Here is a 24,788-nt window from a genome sequence, read left to right on the forward strand (position 1 = left end):
ATTTTCTCCGAGGTGCTGAGCACCCTCGATTCACACTGAAGTCAAGGGGAGGAGGGAGGTTTCAGCTTCTCAAGAGATCATCCAACAAGTCTTTAAAAGGACTGGCAGCATCAGGATATCTCGGGTTGTTCTCACATAGGAATCTCTTTGCTCCCTCACCGATTTCAGGGTTCTGATTAGAGCTGGTTGGAACATTTCTGCATCCCACCCTCTCCTCTGAAAACTCAAAATTTTTTGGGAGAAGTCAAAAAGCAACACCACAGTCTCAGGTCAGTGAGGGAAGACTGTTCATCATGGGAGATGTAGTCCCACTGGGGATCCCATCCCATTGAAAGAAAGGGAGCACAAAGCATCCAAACTACAAATCCCACAAGGCACATAGCAGCATTTCAGTATTAAAACAAAAATGGTCAGATCCATGAGGAGGGCAAATTCTAAACTCGAGTTCTCCACCAAAAAGGCTTTGCCTCCAGCAGCCAACTTCTCCAGCCCCACCAATGATTACATCCAAGGACCATTAGCATCAGCTCTCCAGCTGATCTCAGTGATGAAAAGACTCAAGACCAACCCATTCCTTGCAATGAGAGAGTCACAGCTGGAAATGGAATGTGGTTTTCAGGCTAGCTCCTCCGGCTACACTTTCCAGAGTCGACACCCAATGAGAAGATGCCCCTAATGACAAGAGTAAATGTGTTGTTCCTCCATTCACGTACACAAAGCAATTTAATAGCAGGTAACAATACACTAGCAAATGCAGTTCTGATCCTTTAAGCAATAGCTTCAGCCTCCAGGCTGAGTGCTTTCAATGAGTTCCAGAACTTGCCCTGGTTTTCTAGTCAATTTAGTTCTCAGCACTTTCAAGGCCATTGACCAGAGATGCTCCCACAATAATAAAAATCACTTCCTGTGCAGAACTGTAGCAGCCCCTTCCTATAAAAGGTGTCCTGGCAAATTTATGCACAGGCCATCAAGTCTTCCCACCCGATCATTAACCCTCAGGCAACTCCCAGTGCCTCAAGCTTCTACAGCTTGCTCACGAAAGCTTATGCTCTAATAAATTGGTTAGTCTCTAAGGTGCCACAAGTACTCTTTTTCTTTTTGCGAATACAGACTAACACGGCTGTTACTCTGAAACCTTAAGTTTACAGACGTTTAACTAGATGGATTTTGAACAAACAGCCCAGACACCCTCATGCCCCCAAGACTGAGGTGCAAACGAAGAGTTCAACCACTTTGACAAATCTGTGCCCCCTTCCGCTCGAGTGTCTTTACTGGGGGAGAGTGGCTGGGCCTGGGGTATATATTGTTCCCCCATGGCTGAATTTCCTTCTCCAGTGACCTAAGGACTGAGGAACAAGCACAGCCAGGGCATGCCGCTGTTGAGTGTGACTCTGAACCTGCTGAAGGGGTGGAAGAAGAGGACACTACTAGAAGCCAGAACTTTGGGATCTGACACCTTTGCAGGCAGGCCCTGTGCCCTTTCCTTTTGGGGTGGGGGAGATAAACCCCAGTCTCCAACTGGACTGTGTAGTGTGTTTGTGAGTGAGTGATCTCCACAGGGACATGCTCACAGAGAGTCTCCCCTCACCACCCCCTCCCATGTGTGCTGATGAGCTGGCTTGGTGGTAACAAGGTCAAGTTGATTTTTCTATTCAGTGGCTGCATTAACTAAATCCCTACCCTAGGGAAATCCTGCCATTGATATAAACCTGTCTGCAAGCCTCAGCTCCTGTAGACATCAGGAAGTTTACGAGAAAGCGCCACCTTTCTGACTGAGAAAACCTTATGTGGACCCTCCATCCTCTGCTTTAGTTAGGTGTTTTCCTACCCCCTCACCCACAAGTACCAGGGGGTTTTATTCAATGTCCGAGTCAACTCCCCCTGACATTTTACACCCATTAGGGAATAAACAGACTGGAGATTTTTTAGTAAGTTAGAACAAAAAAAAAAAAAAAAAAAGTGTCATGACAAGAGACCGGTGCAAAATCTAATGAACCTCAAGTAACTTCTGATGTTTTACAGAGCCTGCTTCTGTGTGGATGGCTCTAAAGTCACTGATATTTATGCCAAATGTAGTGGGGCACCTGCCCCACTCCAATAGGCAGGGGAGCAGCCAAGCTAGGCCGATTGGGGAAGCAGCCACAGCTGTGGCCAGCTCACTCAGGGCCCAGCTGGCCCTTATAAGAGGGCTGGAGGCCAGGAGCTGGAGGAGTCTCTCTCTAGCTCTGGAGAGAGAAGGACCTGGCTGCCTGGGAGAGAAGGGTACCTGAGGTAGAGTAGTGCTGGGAAAAGGCAAAAGGAGCTGGGGAGCTCCAGCCTGGTAACTCCCCAGGCTGCAGGCATTGGGCAAGGTCTAAAGAAGGGACTGGGGCTGCAGAGGTGCAGTCCGGGGTTAGGCAGAGGCAGCAGGTCCAAACCCCCTGGCCAGTGACGGGTGGTTTACAGACTGCAGTCTGCCCCAGTGAGCGGGGGCTAGATGATGACTGGCAGTAGTCACTGAGGCAAGGTGGGTTTAGAGGGTTGGGGGGTTCCCCTGGGAGGGGAGACCCAGAGAGAGTGGGGGAACTGCTGGGGCAGAACCCTGAGGTAAAGAGGCACCGGGGTCCAGGAGGGACACGGGGCTACAGCAGGTGAGCCACCAGCCTGCAGAGGGCGCTCTGTGCTGGAATTGAGCTAATTCTCAAGACAACCAGCAGGAGGCACTGCTGTGCCGTTGAGTCCTCGCCTCGCTACACATCTCAATAAGTTTACCTTGGCTGCCAAAGCTCAGAAATGCTAAGTTCCATGTCCCTGCTCCAATCAGGGCCTGCATACTCAATTCCAGGAAGAAAATGCAGGTACATTTTGCTTAGATCAACTTTTTAAAAAATTTCCCAGTAATGTGCAAGAACCTATCAGCCTTCATGCAACACAGGACTGCTTTGGTCTTATCCAATAAGGCTTTAAAAGGAAATGTTAATCTTTTAGCTGTGTTTGCAACAGAATGTAATACAAAAATAAAGACAGGTACACAGAGTACAATCTAACTTTACAAAGCAGCTACAACAGGAAAGCCTGTAAAACAAACTAGTGAAACTGGGGGCATCAATTTTTTGAGGCCCAACCTGAACCCTTTAAAGAAGTCTGATTTTTCAGGAGGTGCTTATCCTTCAGCCTCCAGGAGCCAGACCCTCTGAAGGTGTCACAAGCTGGACACCTAAAAGATCGATGCACTCAAAATCGCTTGTCACTTTGGAAAAATCTTAGCCTGAGTTCATCCCTAGTGATATGACTGGGCTAAAGCAGAAGTGAGAGTTATTCACACACCATGATGGTCGGCTGAGTCACTTTCTTCAAACCAGACACAAGGGGAAGAGAGAAATGGGAAATGAAGCGACAAACAAATGACTCCTTCAGGGCTGGCTGGATTGGCTGTTGTCAGGGGCAACCCAAGGTCCTGTGTGTAGGGCCTGCCCTAGGTGTTTTGCCGCCCCAGGGCGAAAAAATGTTTTTGGTCCCCCCGCCCCCCGGAAGCGGCTGAGCGAAAAGCCAACCCCCTCCAACTTGGCATCCCCTGGATGCTGATTTGGTGCCCTCTGGAAGCTGGCACACTGAACACCTGCCCCTAAGGCTGGCCCTGCCTGTCTGGAATAGGACCCTGGTGAGAATGGGCATGGTTGCTCTTTGGTGTCTCTGTCCTTCTCTTAGAGCAGTGGTTCTTAACCTGGGGTGCGAGATGCCCTTTCTGGGGGTGCGAGACATGCCAGATTTTTTTAGAAGGTAAATCATCAAAAGCACAAATTAAGCTCCTACTACTTTGTTTCATCAAACCTATGTATTTATTAACATTATACATTTTTTAACAATTACTGTAATTTACAAACGACTATATCTAGGTTTAAAGAACTGACCTACTTCAACGATTTTTGATAAGGGGTCCGAGAACATATTTTGAGAACCAAAGGGGCGCAGGCAGGCTGCAGTAAAGGTTAAGAACCACTGTCTTAGAGAGACCTCAATGGAGAGTTGTGGATGTCTGTGCCTCTTCCTGACGAGCTCTCAGGCATGGGGTCCTGCAGGGCACCGTTCTGCCACCCCTCCTGGTTAATGGGTAGGTGAGGGCTCATAAGGAGTCATGGGTTTTCAGCACTCTGATGGCACCCAATCATAGGTCTCTAGCTCATCCAGCTTGGATAAAGCAGTGCAGCACTCAGGCCGCGTCAGGCTGATCGGTCTCATCCATGCCCCCTAGTTATCTGAAACTCAACCCAAATGAGATTGAGGGGATGACGACTGTGCTGGGTGAAGCAACTGGAGGGAAGATCAATCCTTTTGATGGAGGGAGTACATCTGCCAGTTACTAGGCAATGCAACTTCAGGGCCCCCAGCAGCTGTTGGACAATCACATTGACAGCAGCAACACACACAGCAACTTACCATCTGATGCAGCCTTCCCTTCCAGTCTCAGACTGTGCTCCTGTTCTAAATGCCTGTCTTACCTCAAGATTAGACCGCTGCAATGCGCTCCCCAGGGGGCTACACCCTACAACCATTTGGAGACGGCAGCTGTATCAGTCTCTGGGAGCTTGTGACATTGGTGCTCCGGGATCTGCACTGGCTGCCTGTTGCTCTGCAGGTGGAGTTATAGGTTGTAACCAACACCTTAAAAGCCCTAAATGGCCTGGGACTGGCCTACCTGGGGGATGACCTCTCTCCCCTAGCCAAACAGCTGCAGCCTGCTGTGGTGCCCAAAACTGGACCCCTGGCATTGTAAAAGAGCGCGTGGTAGCTGGCAGGGGAATCTTGGTGAGGGTTCTGGAACTGTGGAATTTGCCCACCCCTTCCCCTCCCCATTTAGTCCAAAACCTTCTGAATTTGGTGACTTTCCAGGCATGCTTCGTTACTGCATGATGAACGATGCTCTCCCCTATGCTGGTGTAATTCCAGTGAAGTCAGTAGAGCTGCAACCACTTTTACATCAGTGTCAGGTAAGATCAAAATGAGACCCTGGCTTCACGTTCAAGGTAACGGACTTGAATTCAGAAGATCTGGGTTCTGTTATTTGCTACAGACTTGCTGAGTGACCTTGAGCAAATCACTCAAGCTCTCTGACTCCCTCCGCCTCCATCATCTGTAAAACGGGGTCAGTACTTCCCTAGCTCACAGAGACGCTGTGAGGTTAAATTCATAACTGTTAGTGAGACGCTCAGATAAGACAATGATGAAGGCCACAGAAAAACATCTAAACAAACCCACCCTAAGGTAGAGCACGTGATTACTAGCATGTATTTGCACAGGCCACGTTAGCTGTAGCGTCCTCATTTGGCAGCATACCACAGCACCTTACATTCAGATACACTCAGACCCTGCTTTGCGTGATGGATGGAGGGCTGACAAGTGGACTACCTCCAGAGCCTTCTGCGAGGTGTGGTGGAGCAAGAAGTCCTTCTGCCTTTGTGGGGACTGGGAGCGCCCTCAATGGTTTGTAAGTGGGTGGAGGCCTATGCACAAAGTTCTTCCTCCAGCAACCGTGTGTCTAACAGGTCAGTTGTCAGCAAGTGCCTCTTGCCAAGATACTTTTGAATCTCACAACTAAAGTAAAAAAAACATGGATTTCTTGGAGGTTAAGTTAGAATCTTGTTGCACACTCACTGAGCAATACACTTCAGTGTTCACTTCAGTGACACATCAAGCATAGTGTTCCTATGGGGAGCCTGCAGAATTTGCTTAATATAGAGCAAAAATAAAATGTTTGCTCTAAAAAAAAAAGAGCCGCCTCCTCTTATTTGCACAAGCTAAGTGACATTAGCATTTCAAGGGAGTGCAAAATGTAAGTGAGCTAAACAGGTATGTCCTGTTCATGAGCAAAATCATTGCTTAAATATTAAGGAAAGCACTCCCCATATGCTAAGTGCTTTTGCATCTGGTTGTATGGTCATTCATGCCTTCAGTTTAGAATTTTGCACAGACAACTACTTGCTATGCCAACGATAATCCCTATAATAAGCACATCCATTCTCTCACACAACCTTCGGATGGCAAAGCAGGCTCTTTGCAAAAACGTCGTAACCCTGGCTTGAGCTGTGCAGCTGCTGTGATTCATGGAGAGAATATTTGGGTGCTAATCAGCAAGAACAATCACTTCTCTAAAAAATAAAATAAATAAATAAATCAGGGATAATATATATTTATGAACGTAAGCAAGAAGAACAAAATATATGGTATCTTTTCACAGAGGAGAATGAATGCTCACTCATAAGATTATTAAATCTGATAAGCAAAAAATATTTGTAGGGCTGTCAAACAATTAAAAGAATTGATCACGATCAATCGTGAGATAAAAATATAATGGTGATTAATTGCAGTTTTAATCATACTGTTAAACAAATAGAATACCATTTATTTAAATATTTTTGGACGTTTTCTACATTTTCAAATATATTGATTTCAATTACCACACAGAATACAAGTGTACAGTGCTCACTATTATTTTTTATTGCAAATATTTGCACTGTAAAGAAGATAAAAAAATATTTTTCAATTCACCTCGTACAAGTACTGTAGTGCAGTCTCCTCGTTGTGAAAGCGCACCTTACAAATGTAGAATTTTTTTTTCCTCCATAACCACACTCAAAAACAAAACAATGTAAAACTTTAGAGCCTACAAGTCCACTCAGTCCTACTTCTTGTTCAGGGAAACGCTAAGCCAAACAAGTTTCTTTACATTTATGGGAAATAATGCTGCTGGCTTCTTATTTACAATGTGAGCTGAAAGTGAGACCGGGCATTTGCATGGCACTCTCGTAGCCAGTGTTGCACGGTATTGACATGCGAGATATGCTAAACATTCGTATGCCCCTTCATGCTTCGATCACGATTCCCGGGGGACATGCTTTCCATGCCGACAGGTTCTGCTCGGTAACTATCCAATCCAAAGCAGTGCGGACCAAAGCATGTTCATTTTCATCATTCGAGTCAGATACCTTCAACAGAGGGCTGATCTCCTTTTTTGGTGGTTCGGGTTCTGTAGTTTCCAAATCAGAGAGTGTTGCTCTTTTAAGACTTCTGACAGCATGTTCCACACCTCGTACTTCTCAAATTCTTGATGGCACTTCAGATTCTTAAACCTTCAGTTGAGTGCCGTAGTTATCTTTAGAAATCTTACATTGGTACCTTCTTCGCGTTTTGTCAAATCTGTAGTGAAAGTATTCTCCCATGCATCTGATGAAGTGGGTATTCACCCACAAAAGTTTATGCTCCAATACGTCTGTTAGTCTATAAGGTGCCACAGGACTCTTTGCCGCTTTCACAGATCCAGACAAACACAGCTACCCCTCTGATACTTGTTCTTAAATTGAACAACATACGCTGGTGTCATCATCCAAGACTGCCATAACATGAAATATATGGCAGAATGCAGGTAAAACTATGGAGCAGGAGACATACAATTCTCCCCCAAGGAGTTGAGTCACAAATTTTATTCACACATGTATTAACAAGCATCATCAGCATAGAACCATGTCCTCTGGAATGGTGGCCGAAGCATGAAGGGGGCATGCAAATGTTTAGTGCATCTGGCATGTAAATACCTTGCAACGCCCATGCCTACAACAGCGCCATGTGAACGCCTGTTCTCACTTTCAGTTGACACTGTAAATAGAAGTGGTCAGCATTATCTTCCATAAATGTAAACAAACTTGTTTTTCTTAGTGACTGGCTAAACAAGAAGTAGGACTAAATGGAGTCATAGCCTCTAAAGTTTTAATTGTTTTGGTCTTGAGTGCAGTTATGTAACAAAAAAATCTACATTTGTAAGTTGCACGTTCATGACAAAGATTGCACTACAGTACTGGTAGCTGGTGAACTGAAAAATACTATTTCTTTATCTTCTTTACAGGACAAATATTTGTAATCAAAAATAATAATATAAAGTGAGCACTGTGCACTTTGTATTCTGTGTTGTAATTGAAATAAATATATTTGAAAATGTAGAAAAAAATTCAAACATTTATAATAAATGAAAATGGGTATTATTAACAGTGTGATTAAAACTCCGATTAATCATGATTTTTTTTAATCCAGTTAATTTGTTTTTAACTAATTGCTTGAGTTAACTGTGATTGACAGCCCTAATTATTTGCAAAAAAATATGCTACTCAAGGAAACATGGGCTACTTTTTGCCTCTGCTGTTAGAGTATTCACACTTACCGTAGTTTGGAAGCTGAACTGGGCAGTAGGAGGAATTTAGGAGTAGCATACTAGTAAATTACAAGTGGCTGACAAGAGCCAAGAGGATTCAAGCACTGCCTGATGCCAGGCTACTCAGAGAGACCATCACTTTTACTGGAAGTAAAAGGAGGTTTCTCCATGCCAAGTTGCACTAGGTTTATTCAGGAGTGACTGATATCTCCTGCCTGAAGGACAGTCTATCTCCTACATCCTCACAAGCAAGGGAATCTATAAAACCATGAGGTAGTACACATCAGTGGCACCAGTCACAACTTGGTCCTGCTGATCGGTATATTAACATATTTGGACACACACACAAAGCCAAATCTAAAATATTTCTACTGTTGGATCCTTTTAGCTCAGACCCCACATCTACTAACTGACTGGGTAACTTTTAGGATGATCAAAAGCCATTTTCTAATATGCTTGCACTTGCTCTCAGAAAATCAGCAAAATGCCGTGTCATACATAGTGTGACTTTGCACAGACCACTACAAGAGGGCAAGAATTTGTTAAGAAGGGTAGGGAACCGTAGACCATGGGTTATCAATGTGAGGGTCGTAAACCCATCCCTTTGGGACCCTGAAACTTTCTGTTGCCACACAGAATCATGGTATGGCAAAGGCCGCTAGCCAATGCTTCAGGCTAATCCCAGGAGGCAGTTTCAGTCACATTCCTACAGTCACCAGATACTGACATGGAAATTCGGAGGCTTCGACGGTAATCCCTATTTAGAGAGTGATGTTAGAAGTATCCCATATGATGAACACGCAGGCGTCTAGAGCCACATCATCTTGAGTTCCAGTCACGTAGGACATGACAACCCAAGTAAGGCAGAGGCCTGATCAGTGCTCTTAGAGAGGTCTCCGGGGTGGGGGTGGGGGGGCACTGTAATCTTTGAGACATGATGCCGAAACTCAATACTTGGCATTCTCCTAGTTTAGGACCAAAAATAAATCAATAAATAAAATCAGTGCCCCGCGTGGTGTTGGGGGGCATTTCTACACTACTGGAACCATAGCAGGAACAAAGGTGACCAAGCAGTTAACTGAAGTACAGATCACTTATGGTCATTCAAGATACCATGGCTTCCTCCCTGCACCCCATGAGGGGAGCAGTCCTGGACTCCCGGTCGAATTCCATCCCAACAAGAGTCCGTAACTAAATCCTGCCGACTAAACTCTCTTGGATTCCTTCACTTCCCACCCTACCTGGCCCTGCAGCTAGGCTCCACATTCCAACCCCTTACACGGCTGTATTTCAGGATCACATGAAGCGAGCCCAGCGCAGGCACGTGTATCTGTATTCCCACACACAAACACCAGGGGATCCTCAGGCACTGGGGGTGGGGAATACAGACCTCAGATATTATCACAGTCCCCATTGTGCTTGCCTCATTTCACTTTCTATCTGGAGTCATTTGATTTTAATGGGGCTCCTCCCCTGCTGAATGGCAATGAGCAATTACCCTTCACTTGACCCCATTCCCCATCTGGCATTTTAGGCCTGGAGGGAAAACAGGCAGAGGTTAAATGAGATGGTTTCCTGGGAGGCTCAGAGGATCCAGAATCTGAAGCACGGCAAGAGGATTTCTCCTATAGCGTAGCAAAGCAATGACATCTAGAGAGACACAGCATAAGCTGTCTTAGTTGGCCCTGAGGAAGTACAGCATGGAAATATTGCACAGCCCCATAGGGATACCTGGCCTGTCACCCGCATGATCATTGCCCCTTGCAACAAGCACTTAAAATTCCTTTACAGATACATCATTTGGTTCCTACCACTAATTCAACACTCCAGAGAGGAGGGCCACAGGAAAGATGCCAGAACTGCTTAGCCTCACAAGCCTAGGCGTTGATGGGCTAGGCTAACGTAACCACTAGATTCCTCCCTCTCTACTACATCCTGGGCTTCCTCCCAGGAGGGACGGGGAATCAGATACAGAGCAACAGCAGCAAGCTGGAGATAAAGGAGAAATAAAAAGGGGAGGGTGCAGGTGATCCTCACAGCAGCCCCTCTTCCAATGGCCACCCACTGTTTGGACAGATGTTACAACTTCCCTTTCGCACCTGTGGCTCCATCACAGCTGTGGGAAGTGTTGGAAGGGCTCAGCACAGCTTCCTGCCTTCTGCCGATGGGCATGCAAGACAGGACACATGCCTGCATCCCAGGCTGAAAGGGAGAGGGAAGCGCTGTTTGTGTCAGAGTGAAAGGAAGTGGTGGAGCAAAAAGGTCTCTAAAGAGGAAAGCTGAACACCACAACAGACAACTTTTCCCTTAGAATTAACTTGCCGAATTACAAATATTTCCCTTTTCTCAGCTTCCCCCTTGCGTTCTCTTATCGCTGCCTCCTTGTTTAAAGACCTCTCTCAATTAAGTGCAGCAGAACCTCATTAATTCATGCTAACAACCGGGCAAACTCAGCGTAGATCACTTAATACTGCCACTTGGTGAGCAAAGGAGCAAAGTACAGTGGAAGAACAAGGACAATGCAGCACAATATGGACTTCCTTCAGATGTTTGCAGAGGGTCGCTGAGCTGTAATTATTCAGGTCAAAAGCCTGCAGTGCTCCAGTGACTGATGAAGCCCCACCGTAAACAGCAGAACCAGCTCATAAGTCTTCACTGAGCAGAGACCTCACTGCGTGTGAATTTTTGGGTGTGAAAATGAGCAGAGTGCATATGAGTGAGATCTTACTGTGGAGCACAGTTTGGTTTCCATGCAATACATTTCACGTAATGCTTCTCAAGAGTAACGGGATTGATTAATGGCAATGCCGTGACTCAGACGAATGCAGAACATGTGCTCAGCGACTGCTCACAAAAGGCTTTGACCTCAGGGCTTTGCAGAGCCCCCAGATTCCCACCCCCAGACTGGGAGAAACTGGACATGTGAAGTTGCATTTCAGCTTTCATTAAGTAGTAGTAGTAGTAAGTTCCTAGCCCTTTTCTCGGGGAAGGTCACCTTGGAAATGGAAAGGGATATGAACACTGGCAAGCCAGTGGCTGAAAATAACCAGCAGCTGGGCTCCACACCTGCAAGAGGTGGCTGGGGGGCCACCTATATATCCTCCCATCACATACCCCTATAGACAAATGAGACCGTGGCATCTGGATGTACCCTACAAATTAACCTCCTTAAAAGTCTTCAGGCCTCACTTGTACAATGCAGGGTAGAAACAGCAGAGAGGAATCAATGATGTGGGGGGATGGAAACAAGGCAAAAAGGGGTTTTGAAAGCCTGCCTAAAAAGGCTGTGGTTGGTTCAGCTTTCCACCCATCAGTACCATCTTACTAAGAAGGGAAATGCTGGGCAGGACACAGGGGCCATGGGATCTTTGGTTTAGATACACGTGGCACCTTCTCACTGTACAGCACCTCTAAGTCCTGCATCAGCAGGACGTGAGCTCTAGCTGTAGAACTGGAATCCATGATCTCTTGTCCGACAGAAGTAGCAACAGCTGATGGAGGCGTTGCCTCATCTTTCCCCCAGGCTGCAATAGCAACCTGTCTGTCGCTGCTGATTAATGTAAGGAAAGAATTGCAGACATGAATCACACTGGTGCTAATTGTCCGTATAATTATGAAGAACAGATGGAGGAACAGAAGAAATTCAGGGTATAGAAAGCCACTCTGCCAGTGATTCTATGCACTGTGTGATCTCAATAGGTAGGTTGTACATATGCTTTTGTGAATGCAGAGGATATACAAGGAGACTGCTGTCTAAACGTGTCCGGTTGGCCAGCTCCTGAATTCCTTCAGGTTCTCACAACTTGTTCATTTTCTTTAATAACCTCTTCGGATAATGCCTTTGCTCTCCCTTGCTTAGATGGAGGGAGCGAGGATATTTGCAGGTGTCCCTTTAAATTCACTAGGTGAGTGTACAGTGGTTGTACAGGTCGCTCCTCCTTGAGGGAAAGCTTCCTTCACTTGTGCTTTTTAAAAGCTAGGCCAGATCCCAATCTAACGCTCAGAATCCAGTGTCATTTTGTTGCTTACTAGGAACTGCTATTTTAAGACAAACAATAGGTGAATTACGGTATATTAAACACTATGTAGCATAATCAGTTGTTTGTTTCAATATGTAATATTTATTGTAAAGCATTTCAGGCAACTGATCGGCCTGTCACATACATGGTGTTTTCTGCAAAAATTATAGGACATCAAACTACCAAAACTATCTGGTCAACATGCTTGTTGCTCTCTGTCTCCTCTATCCCTTTAAATGTCTTTCCATTCCAGCTTCCAGCAACCTGGCAAATGAAGATGAAATGGACTCTGATCCAAATGAGCTCTTGCACAGTACTGTCGCTTCTCTTGGCTGTGTGAAATTGACAGATACTGTGAGCACTCTGTTTCACACCATCCGTAAAGTCATTGGTAACTGCTACTGTACAAGCCTAATTAACAAACCTAGTCAATCTCGTCCCCTTAGGGGAAGTAGCAATGAGACAAGGTGCTTCATTAGCACTTTCAGGGGAAGGTCAGTAGTCTGTATGCCCTGGTGGATGTGCACTGGCAGGGCAGTGGGTGACAGTTTTGTTTTCATCATATGGCACATCTTATAAACGAGGTGCTGCTTTGCTACAAATGTGATTTGAATTTTAATCTACTCTCTACACCCCATTCACCATCTCCCACCTCCTGGGGCATTTTGTATCCTTTTTGCGCATTCTGCTGCAGGAGACAAGAATGCTCTCCCAGCAAGTCTCCGCCACTCACTTTCTCACCACTCTGCATCAACGGCTCACTGACTGCTTGTTCTCTAGGCAGTCCTAAAGCACCCAATGCCCACAGCAGCTTAGTGAGAAGCACAAAAGAGTTTGTTCAACCGCCCTGTTCAGAACTTGTAGAGTCTCGTTTGCTGTGACACGTGCACATGCAAAATTTGGGCCATCATCCAGGCCCTTCCTAAAGCGGTTTTTCATTCGGACATTCGCAGCAGCTCTAAGACAAACAGCTCACCCCAACCTGCAAAGAATTTAGAAAACAGCCCCAGAAGCAACATCACAAGAATAAAGACTACCCTGAAGTTCCCTTCCGTATTGTAACTACCACCCTAGTCCTCAGTTCAAAGCTTCAGACACTCAGATCACAACACGACAGAACAGCATTTTGTTGCCCTTTGGCCACAGCACTTCCATCTAGCAGTGAATCCAAGACTCTTAGTTTCTGGCAAGTGCTAAATTAGCATCTCCACAATGAACAAAAGCCAGGCCTGGAGAAGGGAGGAGAAACAGCAGTGCTACTATGAATGAGCTGCCGTGACTGCCCGTAATGCCCTTTGCCTGACAATTGCAGCGCAGACAGCCTGCGGGGCGGTCAGGGTGGGTTTGGAGCTGCGCTGTAATAATTTATTAACACCGTATACTGCCCTGTTTATTGGGATATTTACTGTATGAATTCACTGGGCTAACTCAATAGACAGCTGTCTGCAGAAACAGGCAGGAAGGAAGACAGGCTCAGGATAGCCACCTCTGAGCAAATACTTGAGAGATGCTACAGGACAATGCCAGAATTACTAACTTTGGTGATTTCACCTCCCTTTCCAGCCAACCTGCCGAACTGGTTTAGATCAGGAAGGGTTCAAAGCCCAGGAACAAGAAGAACAACGAACTATAGCAGGGTTTTAAAAAGGGCCTCTCCAGAGAAAGGGGGAACCAGACTGAGACGCAGGCACCTGCTGGGGTGTCTGGGGCACTCAGGCCTGCGCACGTTGCCATCAGGGCACGGTAAAGCCTTTAGATAAGACAGGCATTTATGCAGACCTTGTTATTTAAAAAAAACAAAAACAGGCGCCATTTTTCTCTAAGTGATTTGTTCCTACTTCTAAAACAAACAATGCTTTGTTTTAAGGCGGCTGGCTGGCCAGTATACGCCACTGGCCACTAATTCCCAAAGGAAAGAACTGCGCATGCATGAACTTGGTCAGACTTGCAGGATAAGAACGGCTGGCACAGCAAACCCGGGCCTGATCTAGGAGCGGGGGAATTACAAAATTCCACCGCAGAGGAGGTAAAGGCCTGAGGGGACGCACAGGGAGAGACCAGAACAGGAAAAGGTCTACATATCCGAGACACTGGGTCTCTGCTCAGAAAGGGGACAGAGATGCAGCTAGCCCTGCAATTGTGACAGTGGCATCCCTCAACATACCGTCAAATTTTATCTATGTACTTATATGGATCCCTTCATGATGCTATGAGAGCACTATGTAGCAATTCAGCCACAGAATTCTTGAAAGATCTTCTTGAAGTTTAAGAAAAACAGCCAATATCTTAGAAAATGAATTAAAAGTAGCTTCAGGTACATCCCCTGCCTCTGAATTTCTCTGCAAACAGCTAATGGCTTTGCAATCACATTCTTTTTTTGCCAAATAATTTCTCTCTCCCTTGTTCCTCTTGAAAGACCCAAACAAAACAAGCGAGCAAAGAGCAAAACTGACTAACAGAACGCCACTAGCCATCACCTTCAGCCCCCAACTAAAACCTCTCCAGTGCATCATCAAGGATCTACAACCTATCCTGAAGGACGACTTATCACTCTCACAGATCTTGGGAGACAGGCCAGTCCTGGCTTACAGACAGCCCCCCAACCTGAAGCAAATACTCATCAGCAACCACACACCACACAACAGAACCACTAACCCAGGAACCTATCCTTGCAACAAAGCCCGTTGCCAACTGGGTCCACATATCTATTCAGGGGACACCATCATAGGGCCTAATCACATCAGCCACACTATCAGAGGCTCGTTCACCTGCACATCTACCAAAGTGATACATGCCATCATGTGCCAGCAATGCCCCTCTGCCATGTACATTGGTCAAACTGGACAGTCTCTACGTAAAAGAATAAATGGACACAAATCAGATGTCAAGAATTATAACATTCAAAAACCAGTTGGAGAACACTTCAATCTCTCTGGTCACTCGATTACAGACCTTAAAGTGGCAATTCTTCAACAAAAAAACTTCAAAAACAGACTCCAAGGAGAGACTGCTGAATTGGATTTAATTTGCAAACTGGATACACTTAATTTAGGCTTGAATAGAGACTAGGAGTGGATGAGTCATTACACAAAGTAAAACTATTTCCCCATGTTTATTCCCCCCCACCACCATTCCTCAGACGTTCTTGTCAACTGCTGGAAATGGCCCACCTTGATTATCACTACAAAAGGTTTTCTCCCCCTCCCGCCCCCCCTGCTCTCCTGCTGGTAATACTTTACCTTAGGTGATCACTCTCGTTACAGTGTGTTAGTCTCTAAGGTGCCACAAGTACTCCTTTTCTTTTTGCGAATACAGACTAACACGGCTGCTACTCTGAAACCATACATACCCAGTGCTGACAAATTCACAAAGCAAACTAAAATTGAGATACATTCCCCCCTTTCCTCCATCATCTTTCAGTGTAGCCAACTCAGATTGAAGTTAGTGGAACAGAGAATTTTGCTCACATTGGCCCTCTAAATATTTAGCTTCACCCCAGCCACTTAGTTTCAGAAGGTGTCCATTTAATCAACACGCAACTAATAATGTTCTCCACTACAATGCCAAATGCTTTTGAAATGGTACTGCTAGAACAAGTGTTGCCGAGAAGTGCTGAAATTTAATAGGATTGCTCCTTGATCCGATAACCTCAGCATCCTGATAAGCACATTGCATTATACACCAGTCTATTTTCTCTAATGCTAACACCCCGCTACACACACTCCTTGCTTTTCCCAAGGTTTAAAAATTATTCTAACAATAAGCAAATACAGCATGACCAGATGCCTTCATGGTCAGATGGTTCATTGTTTAAAAAGCTTCAGTTTAAAATCCAAAAGATTGCTAACAGATGCAGTTTTTGGCCGGAGACTGGGAAAAACCTCTCTTAAACAAAAGAGTGTGTTGTGATTGGAACTAAAAAGGGAATTACCTTTAAAGATAAGAACTACAAACATTTCCTATTGAAAAACACCCCCAGCCATGTAAACAGCCATTTTCTGTACCTTGCAGTGAGAAAAGTTAAAAATATCATCTGCAGAATGCTGCATCTGGCATAATATTTCAACCTGTTGTAGCAACAACAATTGTAGGCATATTCAGGATGCAAACAGGCCGTGAAATGTTTTTCATTCAACCCAGATGACCAAACAGGGCAAAATTCCAAGTGATTTTTTTTTTTTTTTAAATATCTTTGTCAGTCTCCAGTACCACAGTGAAAATGGTTTTCAAGTGAAGGAGATACAGATATCTCGCCAAACTACTAAATAAGCCACCGGACAAAGATATGAACACAATTGTTAACCGGAATATGAAGATCCCCAGAGATACAGGTGAAAGGCACTGACACAGGAAAAAAGGTCTTTTGGCTGGGGGGTGGGGGGAGATCATTTAACAATCACTTTTCTATTTACCCCATTCTTCTTCAAAATCCACTCTGCACTTAGTTGTTTCCAGTTTATACTACAGTAGAATCCTGACTTGAGAGTTTAGATTTCAAATGTAGACTTTAACTGCACACTGTTCAATATTTCACTTATTTGCACCTGATATTAATTGCACTAAGATGTCTTTGCACTTTCAAAAATCACATTACTCATACTGCTCTGAGTTGTACCATCTCTTCAGCTAATGTTTCATTCCTTCCCAACCCGCACTTTGCTTTTACAAATGTAGTATGCGACCAGAGAGTTAGTTTTTAAAAAGTCATAGCCCTACTGTATTTGTTACAGCAGATTCTAGCTAGCAGCCCATTCCACATGGTTATGTGTGATCAGGTTCTGCATGAACCCTGCATTTCCCCATCTGACTTGGGAGCTTCTTCAACAGACTGAAGTTTGTACTTCAGCTGAAATGGGCCATGACGTTTTGCAATTAAGAGGTGCTACGGAATAAGTGTTATTTATTTACTCACTTTGTAACTGGGACTTCTCTGCCGTAGGGTCATCTTGAAGCACTCTCTATCCTGACCTCAAAGCCAAAAAACTTAAAAGCTAGAATCACTCCCTTTCCTCCCCACACTTTCTAACAATGTCCTTTCTAGGAGAAAGGGAACAGCAGAGAAGAAAGTGGTTTAGATTAGTTATAAAACAAGTCTTTGTCTGATATTACTTTTAAATTTGTATTTTATCCTTCTGTTGATGCATATCCGTATCCTCTTTACCCTTCTTTATTATAGCCATACACTGGACTGACAACTTCAAAGGATCTTTCTACAATAATCCTTAAATCCCTTTCCTGATCTGAGTGCTGCATGACTGTTCTGTTTAATGCTTGCTCCACTCCCTGTTTGGGTCACTGCCCACAGACTTGCTATTGTACATAACATGGCTTTTTCTCCCCCCAACATGGCTCCCACTAAATAATCAATTCAAATCCCTCTAAGTAGGGTTGTTTTGTTTCTCATCAGCTGCCATCTTGTAATACTTCCAGCACCATCAGTTTAAGAATCAAAGCAGCCAGTTGTGAGAGAGCCAGAAAACCCTGTGAATCCAAGATGGTGGCTACAGCTGCTGCAAGTCAGGAGGAGCAGCTGCCGCGCTGGGACTGTCATGCGGCAAGGTTGTGTGGGTACCGATAGGATCGTGCAAAGCCTTGCTCCCACCCCAAGGGTTACACCTCAGCTTTCCAGTGAGGGCACGGTGCAGTCTCACATGATGTCATTTGGATGAGCCAGTCATGTACATGCTACAAAGTGACTGACCCGAAGGCCGAAGTCAATAGGTTGAAAGACAACCCCTCGCAAAATTTGGCCATGAATGCCACTCTCCCCTCCCCACCCTTCAAATATAAAAGTTAAGGGTCTCATGAGTGTCTGAGCGTCCCAAGCCTCTGTTTGCCAGAAGCTGGGAACAGATGTCACATTCCTGTCACAGAAGCAAGCGTTCTCAGGACTCTGAAATGCTCCAGTCTCTTTTGTCAACTACCATAGCATTAAAAGGAAAAAAACCCCAAAAGTCTTGGCACGTCTGTTGGTGTTTCATTGTTTTGTGCACACGTGGCTTTGAAGGGGGTATCACATGCCTTTGATATGGGGCAACCGCGTACCTCCTCAGCAGCCGCCACAGTCCACATCAAGGGTCCCATGGCATAGCGGAGTCCTCCATAGGCCAGCGCCTTTCAGAGCAAAACAGATTCCTGCTACAACTGAAGATACTTCTACATTGTAGCTGGAGGTGCGATTTCCAGCTGGGGTAGATGCATCCGTGCTAGCTTTGATTGAGCTACTGTGCTAACAACAGCAGAGTAGACATGGTGGCACAGGCTAGCCACCGGAATAGATAACTAAGGCCCTACCTGGTGTTGTATAAAGGTGCCACCCATGCCGCCATAGGTACACTGGTTTTTTTTATAATGCTAGCTTAATCAGAGCTACATCTACCCAAACAGGGATTTACAGATCCTGCTGTAGTGTGCACATACCCTTAGAAGACAGAGTGGAGTTAGGGCTTAATGTACCAGCCCAGTTATTGCAGGATGATGCAACTTCATTCATTTGCAGAAGCTTTAGGACTTAGACAGCATGTTTAAATTATAGTGTCCAGAGACAGGAGATTGTGTCACAGTAAAGCCATGAGAATTGTCTCCTATCCGAGAACACATGTGACCATGACTCGAGCATGGCCTTTTGGGTTTTGGACCCTGAAAAGACAGGAGATTTGGAAGCAAACCCCAAAGGGGAGGAGGTCATTGATGATGCACTGTCTGTTCACAGACGGCTACTTTGAAACTCTGCACTGCCTCGCTGCCCTCTCTGAGGAGGCTTGATTGCTAGTGAGCCGTGTTTTGGTCCTGATCTGCAACTGTGAATATCTAAGCCTGCTTCAAGGTCAGAGCAGAGAAGCAGCACCGAATAAAAGGAAGACGGGGGACCCTAGAAATGGGGTGCAGAACTTGTCATACTAGGTCACCCCAAAGACCATCTAGTCCAGTGTCTGGTCTCTGACAGTAGCCAGCACCATCAAAGACAGGTGCAAGAGCTGCTACAGTTGACACATCGTGGACCTCACTGGCTGAGAAGAGAGAGTCAGCTTAATTCAGTCAAACAGTGCTGGAGCCAATCTCATTGGTCCAGCCAGGCAGGAGTCAGTGTTAAACTACATTTTAATTCTTTCAGACAATGACTTGATATTAAATCAGGGCCAGGCAATCCAAAAATTTCAACCTATACAGAGTTTTTAAAGTCATGTGACAATCTTGGCCACTCTGAATGTGCTTAGCAATTTAAGGCAACGCAGGTAAGCCCCAGTCCTAGTCCATGGACTATCCTTCCCCTGCTGAAAAACAGAATGTGTTTCTAGCTAGAGAATATCAAAGAGACCTTCCAACTTTTTGCTGAGGAGCCAGATATTCGAGACTAGCACGTAGATGGTTTGCATTTATTTTTTTTAAATACCCAAGCGAGATTTATAACAAAGCAGCTGATCAGAATCAACAATTTTGCTTAGATTGTTAACCTGAGATCCTCACCATGAAATCTCAACACCTAAGGCATCCCAGATATAAAATGGTCTCTCCTGAATTATTTTAAAACTTGCAATTTCTTCCTTCTAGAACGGTGGTCTCTAACCTTTTTACGCACAAGATCACTTTTTGAACTTAAAATCAATTTAGGATCTACCTCACCCCTTCCCCAAAGCCCCACCCCACTCACTCTATTCCCCTCTCACTCTCCCCCACCCTCACTTGCTTTCACCGGGCTGGGGCAGGGGGTTGGGGTGCGGAGTGTGGGAGGGGGCTCCAGGCTGAGTCTGGGGCAGGCGGTTAGGGTGCAGGAGTGAGGGGTGCAAGCTCTGGGAGGGAGTTTGGGTACAGGGGTCATATGGTCACACTGCACCTAATCTCTCAGAATCCATTGGACATTTTATGCGTTTTACTTATTAGTGTCAGTTGTGGTTTATAGATCCAGGTTGCAGGCCAATGGGAGCTGCGGGGATGGTGCTGAGGGCAGGAGGAGTGCATGGAGTCAACTTCCCCCCTTCACCCAGGGGCCACAGAGACATGCCAGTAGCCAGCCGCTTGCGGGAGCGGTGTGGGGCCAGGGCAGGCAGGCAGCCCGCTTGAGTCCCGCTGCGTCGCTGGGCTTTTAGTGGCCTGGAGATCGCGATCAACTGGCTGACTGGTTGGTGGCCACTGTTCTAGAACCTATACCTACCTGTTAAAGCATTTGTTCAGCAGCATTTATTCCCTCCCTCAGATCGACTACATATTTACTTGGAAATAAGATTCTTCACATGCTCTGTGGCTAACCCAGGCTGCCAGGGTTATCACATGTTCAGAGTGGGAGTGGCTAAGAACCACCAGATTAGGGAGGAGAGCAGGGTACCTGAATGTAACCCAGAATTACTGGAATCCAATTGCTCCACAGGATTACATTTTTAAGATCCAATATATTTCTTTGATTAGTTACTTTAAAAATCCTTGCGAGGTCAAACTGTTGCAAGCAATTTGTAAGGCATGCATGTGCTGGAACAGGGAATGAAGAGAGTATGTTAGTCCCAGCAAAACCCTACTCCAACAGGTTAGATAACATGTAGGCTCCATTCACCATATAATTATAGGGTTGTGCTTGATTTAAGACTTAATTGCTCCTGTGCTTATCCAAATGTGCTAGTGGATGACACCATCGAACCTGGAGGCAGTGATGAACCAGAATTTTCTTCTTCTTGTCTTGCTGGTTAAGAACTGTGCCTATTAATTTGTTAACTTTTCTTCTCCCCTCAAATTTAAGCCCGAGATATTTTAGTCCTATTGTACGATAGATTTCAATGTTATTCACTAGAGGCTTCCAACGTAATCCTACAAGAGCAGTATAAGCCTTCTGTTGGCCTAACATCACGAAGGAAAGGGTTGGTGCCACTGAATTGTACATAGTATGAGACTTATGCCTTTAAAAAGAGAGTGGATGCAATTTACGAGAGGACCCCAGAAATCTCTGGTATTTCACGTCCAACTTTTCCAGCAAGGTTGAAAAATTACTAGTATGCGATGGATCCACCACTGAACTGCTGGCATAGGCAATGAGTCCAGCTGTCAAATTCCACGACCCCTGGCATTCTAGAACTCCATGGCCAGACACGAGCTCTCCACCTCAAGACTGAATCCGTTCAGGGGACTTCTCCATAAAGCATTGTCCAAAATTGAAAAGAAAAAAAAAAAGCCATGTTTGGGTGCATCGCAGGCCCTGGAAGCCATCACTGGAGGTGAGTTTTATGGAACAAGTAGAAGAATTTGTCTCCCTAATAAAAAGAAGTTATTAGGGACGCATGGACACTAACTAATTTTGAACCCAGGAGCATCATGGGCTCAAAAACATCAAAAACATACAAAAACAGCTTGTACTCTGCTTAGAGGAGACCACCCACAATAAAGGGGGGTTGCAGAACTCCTGGCCAGACAGTTTAAATCCTAGGTGCCTTAGAAACACCAGACACAATGTATGAGCTGCAAGTAGATCACTATCTCGTATCTGATCAGACTTGTCTCTCTCTCAGCACATCTGAACTCTGGCAGCTCTCCTTGGTTTAAAATTACAGGCAGGGGAGGGTATGTGGGGGGAGAGAGGAAAAGGTTAGTGAGCTCTGTTGTGAATCCCAAACTCCCCAGGGTCAACCCATCCCTAGATTTGACTTGCCCCACCCATTAAAGAGCTAGCACTTTAAAGCCCTCTCAGTACAAACTACAAGAGGATAACTGGGGAGAAAAGAGAAGAAGAGAGATTCACCATCTGACCAGTGTGAGGAATGATTTAATGCACTGAATAAATCATGGGCCATCAGAACATTAGGCTAACAAAAAGGACAAGAAGATGGCTGTTGGGAAGAAAAGGGGAAAGAGTTTTTTTAAAATGCCTTAGTCGATGTTAATAGTTTCAATGGCATCATTTCAACAGCATGAAGTTGTCTTTTCCCTTCCCTCCCAATGTCACGTTTAATGGCAACTGTGGTGGGGAGTGATCAGGTCAATAGAAGAACTATTTAAGGTATGGCGCTATATTTTGTAACCACTTCAAAGCCAGTCTCCTCCCTTCCCAGTTTTATAAGTTTTTCAGTTGTTAGAAGAGACAGTATCATTATTATTAAAAACAAAAACGGGTCTTTGACTGCCCTTACCCTACAATGCTGGTTACCAGGAGCAGAGGTGTTAGAAACATATGCATATACATCTATACATCACTTATACTCCATTTTCTAACAGGAAATTTAATAGCACTAGCAGATATGCTCATGCCACTTGTGCGTAAATTCAAACTTTGCAGTTGTGTGCCCATTAGGAGGGCATCAAGATTTCACTCCATCAGACATGGAAAAGGCAGCCAGTGCTGTATCGTACCTGGATTCTACTGTGCCTACAGTCCAATTAACATGGTTTCAGACAATTTCTTTATTAATGAATTGGTGATTTAATGACAGTCTTGGTTTTTATCAGAGTCACGTTATTTTAATTCTGTAGAACCCTACTGGCTTTATCCCTTTTTAATTCTAGAAGCTTTCAGTGTAAGATACGTGGGGGCCATCCATCACCTGGAAGATGACAAACTTCATAGTGAAAGCAGTCAAGTATACAAATTATATTCAGTCTTGTTTGGACTATACCTTACCATCTCAGCCTTTATGCCCTATAAAACTTCCCACCCCACCTACTGTACAGCAGAGTTTTCCAGGTCTTCCATAATGCAGCCAATGTTTATTCCAATATTTTTGGAGAAAGGGAGATCATTCTCTGTCTCGTAACACAAGAGCAAGGGGACATTCAATTAAATTAAAAGGTGGCAAATTCAAAACTGATGGAAAGAAACTTTCATACAATGTGTAATTAGACTGTGGAACTCACTGTCACTGGAAGTCATTGAGTCCAAGAACATGATTCTAAAAAGAGATTAATTATTCTTGATATCCATATGAAGAGCCAATGACAGCAAAACTTTGAAAGGAATATTAAACCTCAGACTTTGGAGCTTAAGTCAGTCACTAACAAGAAACCTAGCGTCAGGGGCAGATTAACCACATTTCCCTACTGCGGGGTTCCTACACTGCCCTCCAAAGCATTCGGTGATGGCCGCTGCCAGAGATCAAATACTAGACTAGATGAACCTCAGGTCTGATCCAGTCTAGAATTCCTATATTTTTGCAATACTAATCTCAAATTCATAGTCAAGTCAGCAGGTTTTCAGAATGAAAACGGAAAGCTATTTCAACAGAGCCTGCCATCATGAAAAAATCAGGACTGGATTCTTGGGACCACCCTTTGATGGCTGGTGGAGCTGCAGATCACAACAGCAGTGCATTCAAAGGGGGGGTGGGTGGGGAGGGAGGAGGAAGAGAGGGAACAACTGTTGTGTGCATAATTCAGCAGAAACTCCTCTAGCCAAGAGCAAGAGACTTCAGCACTGCAGAGATTCCTTCCCACTCCTGCTTGGCTAGAAAGTTGTTTGTGGCAATTTCAAGGCCTTGAAGGGAGGTATTCTGGGGAAGGGACGAAATAGTCTGATCCTCATCAGTGTGTATGTGTTGGGGTAGGGGGAGGGAATCTATATTTAATTGGGGGAGGGCAGGTGGTCAAATATCCTTTACACTGAAGTGCTCTAGAACTTAAAAAGGGATAAAACCATTTCGAGCCCCACAGAAATAGATCAGAGTTTTGTAGAAGTTACTCTAAAATCCAATGAATTTAGCAGGCAAGAAGATGCTTTCTATATTTTTTCCTGAGACATTCTCTAGTACTCCGTAGTACAGATGCATTCTTATTCAATGCTACAGTATGGTTCAACAAGCCTTATAGAAAGGTTACTGCTTTCTAATAAATTTTAAAGAACTTTTCCAGAAAATAAGGAATACAGAAGACAAACCCATGTCCATTTCGCTCACACGCGGACACGCAGAACCAAAGTCTCTTACTTTTTTCTTACTGCAGTAGATCTGCCATTTCTTTTCTGCCGGAAGTGCAAACATGGCTTCTCGGTGTTTGTCTGTGAGGTCAAGTTCATCCTGGTGGGGCAAAAATACAAACACAATTTTAATCACAAATAAATCAATAAAAAAATAAAAAATCAGTTAGGTGATGTAAGTCAATGGAGAGCTACAACACAGCAGAATGACTGCCACAGAACCTCCCACCCTCCCAAAAACTATTGATTTCTCAGGATCAATGATGATAATTATCTTTATTATTCATGACCCCTGTTTAACTTTGGCATCACAAGCGGATTCCAGAAGCCAGTAGGATGTAAATCTCTTTGCCCAGTTCCTTCTGGAAAATGCCCTTATTACCATTTAGAAAGACATGCATTTTACCAAGTACACCCATCTAAGCAAGAGCTGGACCCAAACTTCGTATTTATGACAGCAGGCTGAGAGTAACTGTACAGAACAGAGAGTTAAAGCTCCATATGAAGTAATATGTCTAAGACAAGCATGATGCAGAATGGGTAACTAGGACCTTCCCAGCCAACTTGAATAATCACTTCTTACTCTGCATATCCTCATGGAAGCAGACTACTCCTAGCATCCACATTCTTATTATTTGTATTACAGCAGCACCTAGAAGGCCCAACCAAGATTGCTGCCCCCACTGTGTTAGGTGCTGTATAAACA

The 24,788-nt window shown here is 44.8% G+C and overlaps 1 protein-coding gene across 3 annotated transcripts in view; it reads right to left on the bottom strand.

Annotated features, from left to right (window-relative positions):
- The window catches only part of DAAM1 (dishevelled associated activator of morphogenesis 1), a 185,588-nt gene that overhangs the window by 67,993 nt on the left and 92,807 nt on the right, over positions 1-24,788 (bottom strand). For all 3 annotated transcript variants that reach the window (XM_073349967.1, XM_073349968.1, XM_073349966.1), the window contains exon 3: positions 24,093-24,182. In XM_073349967.1, coding sequence (XP_073206068.1) covers positions 24,093-24,182 — 90 coding nt within the window. The remainder of the gene's footprint in view (positions 1-24,092; positions 24,183-24,788) is intronic.

This window comes from Lepidochelys kempii, chromosome 6 (genome assembly GCF_965140265.1).
Source record: "Lepidochelys kempii isolate rLepKem1 chromosome 6, rLepKem1.hap2, whole genome shotgun sequence".
Lineage (NCBI taxonomy): Eukaryota > Metazoa > Chordata > Testudines > Cheloniidae > Lepidochelys > Lepidochelys kempii.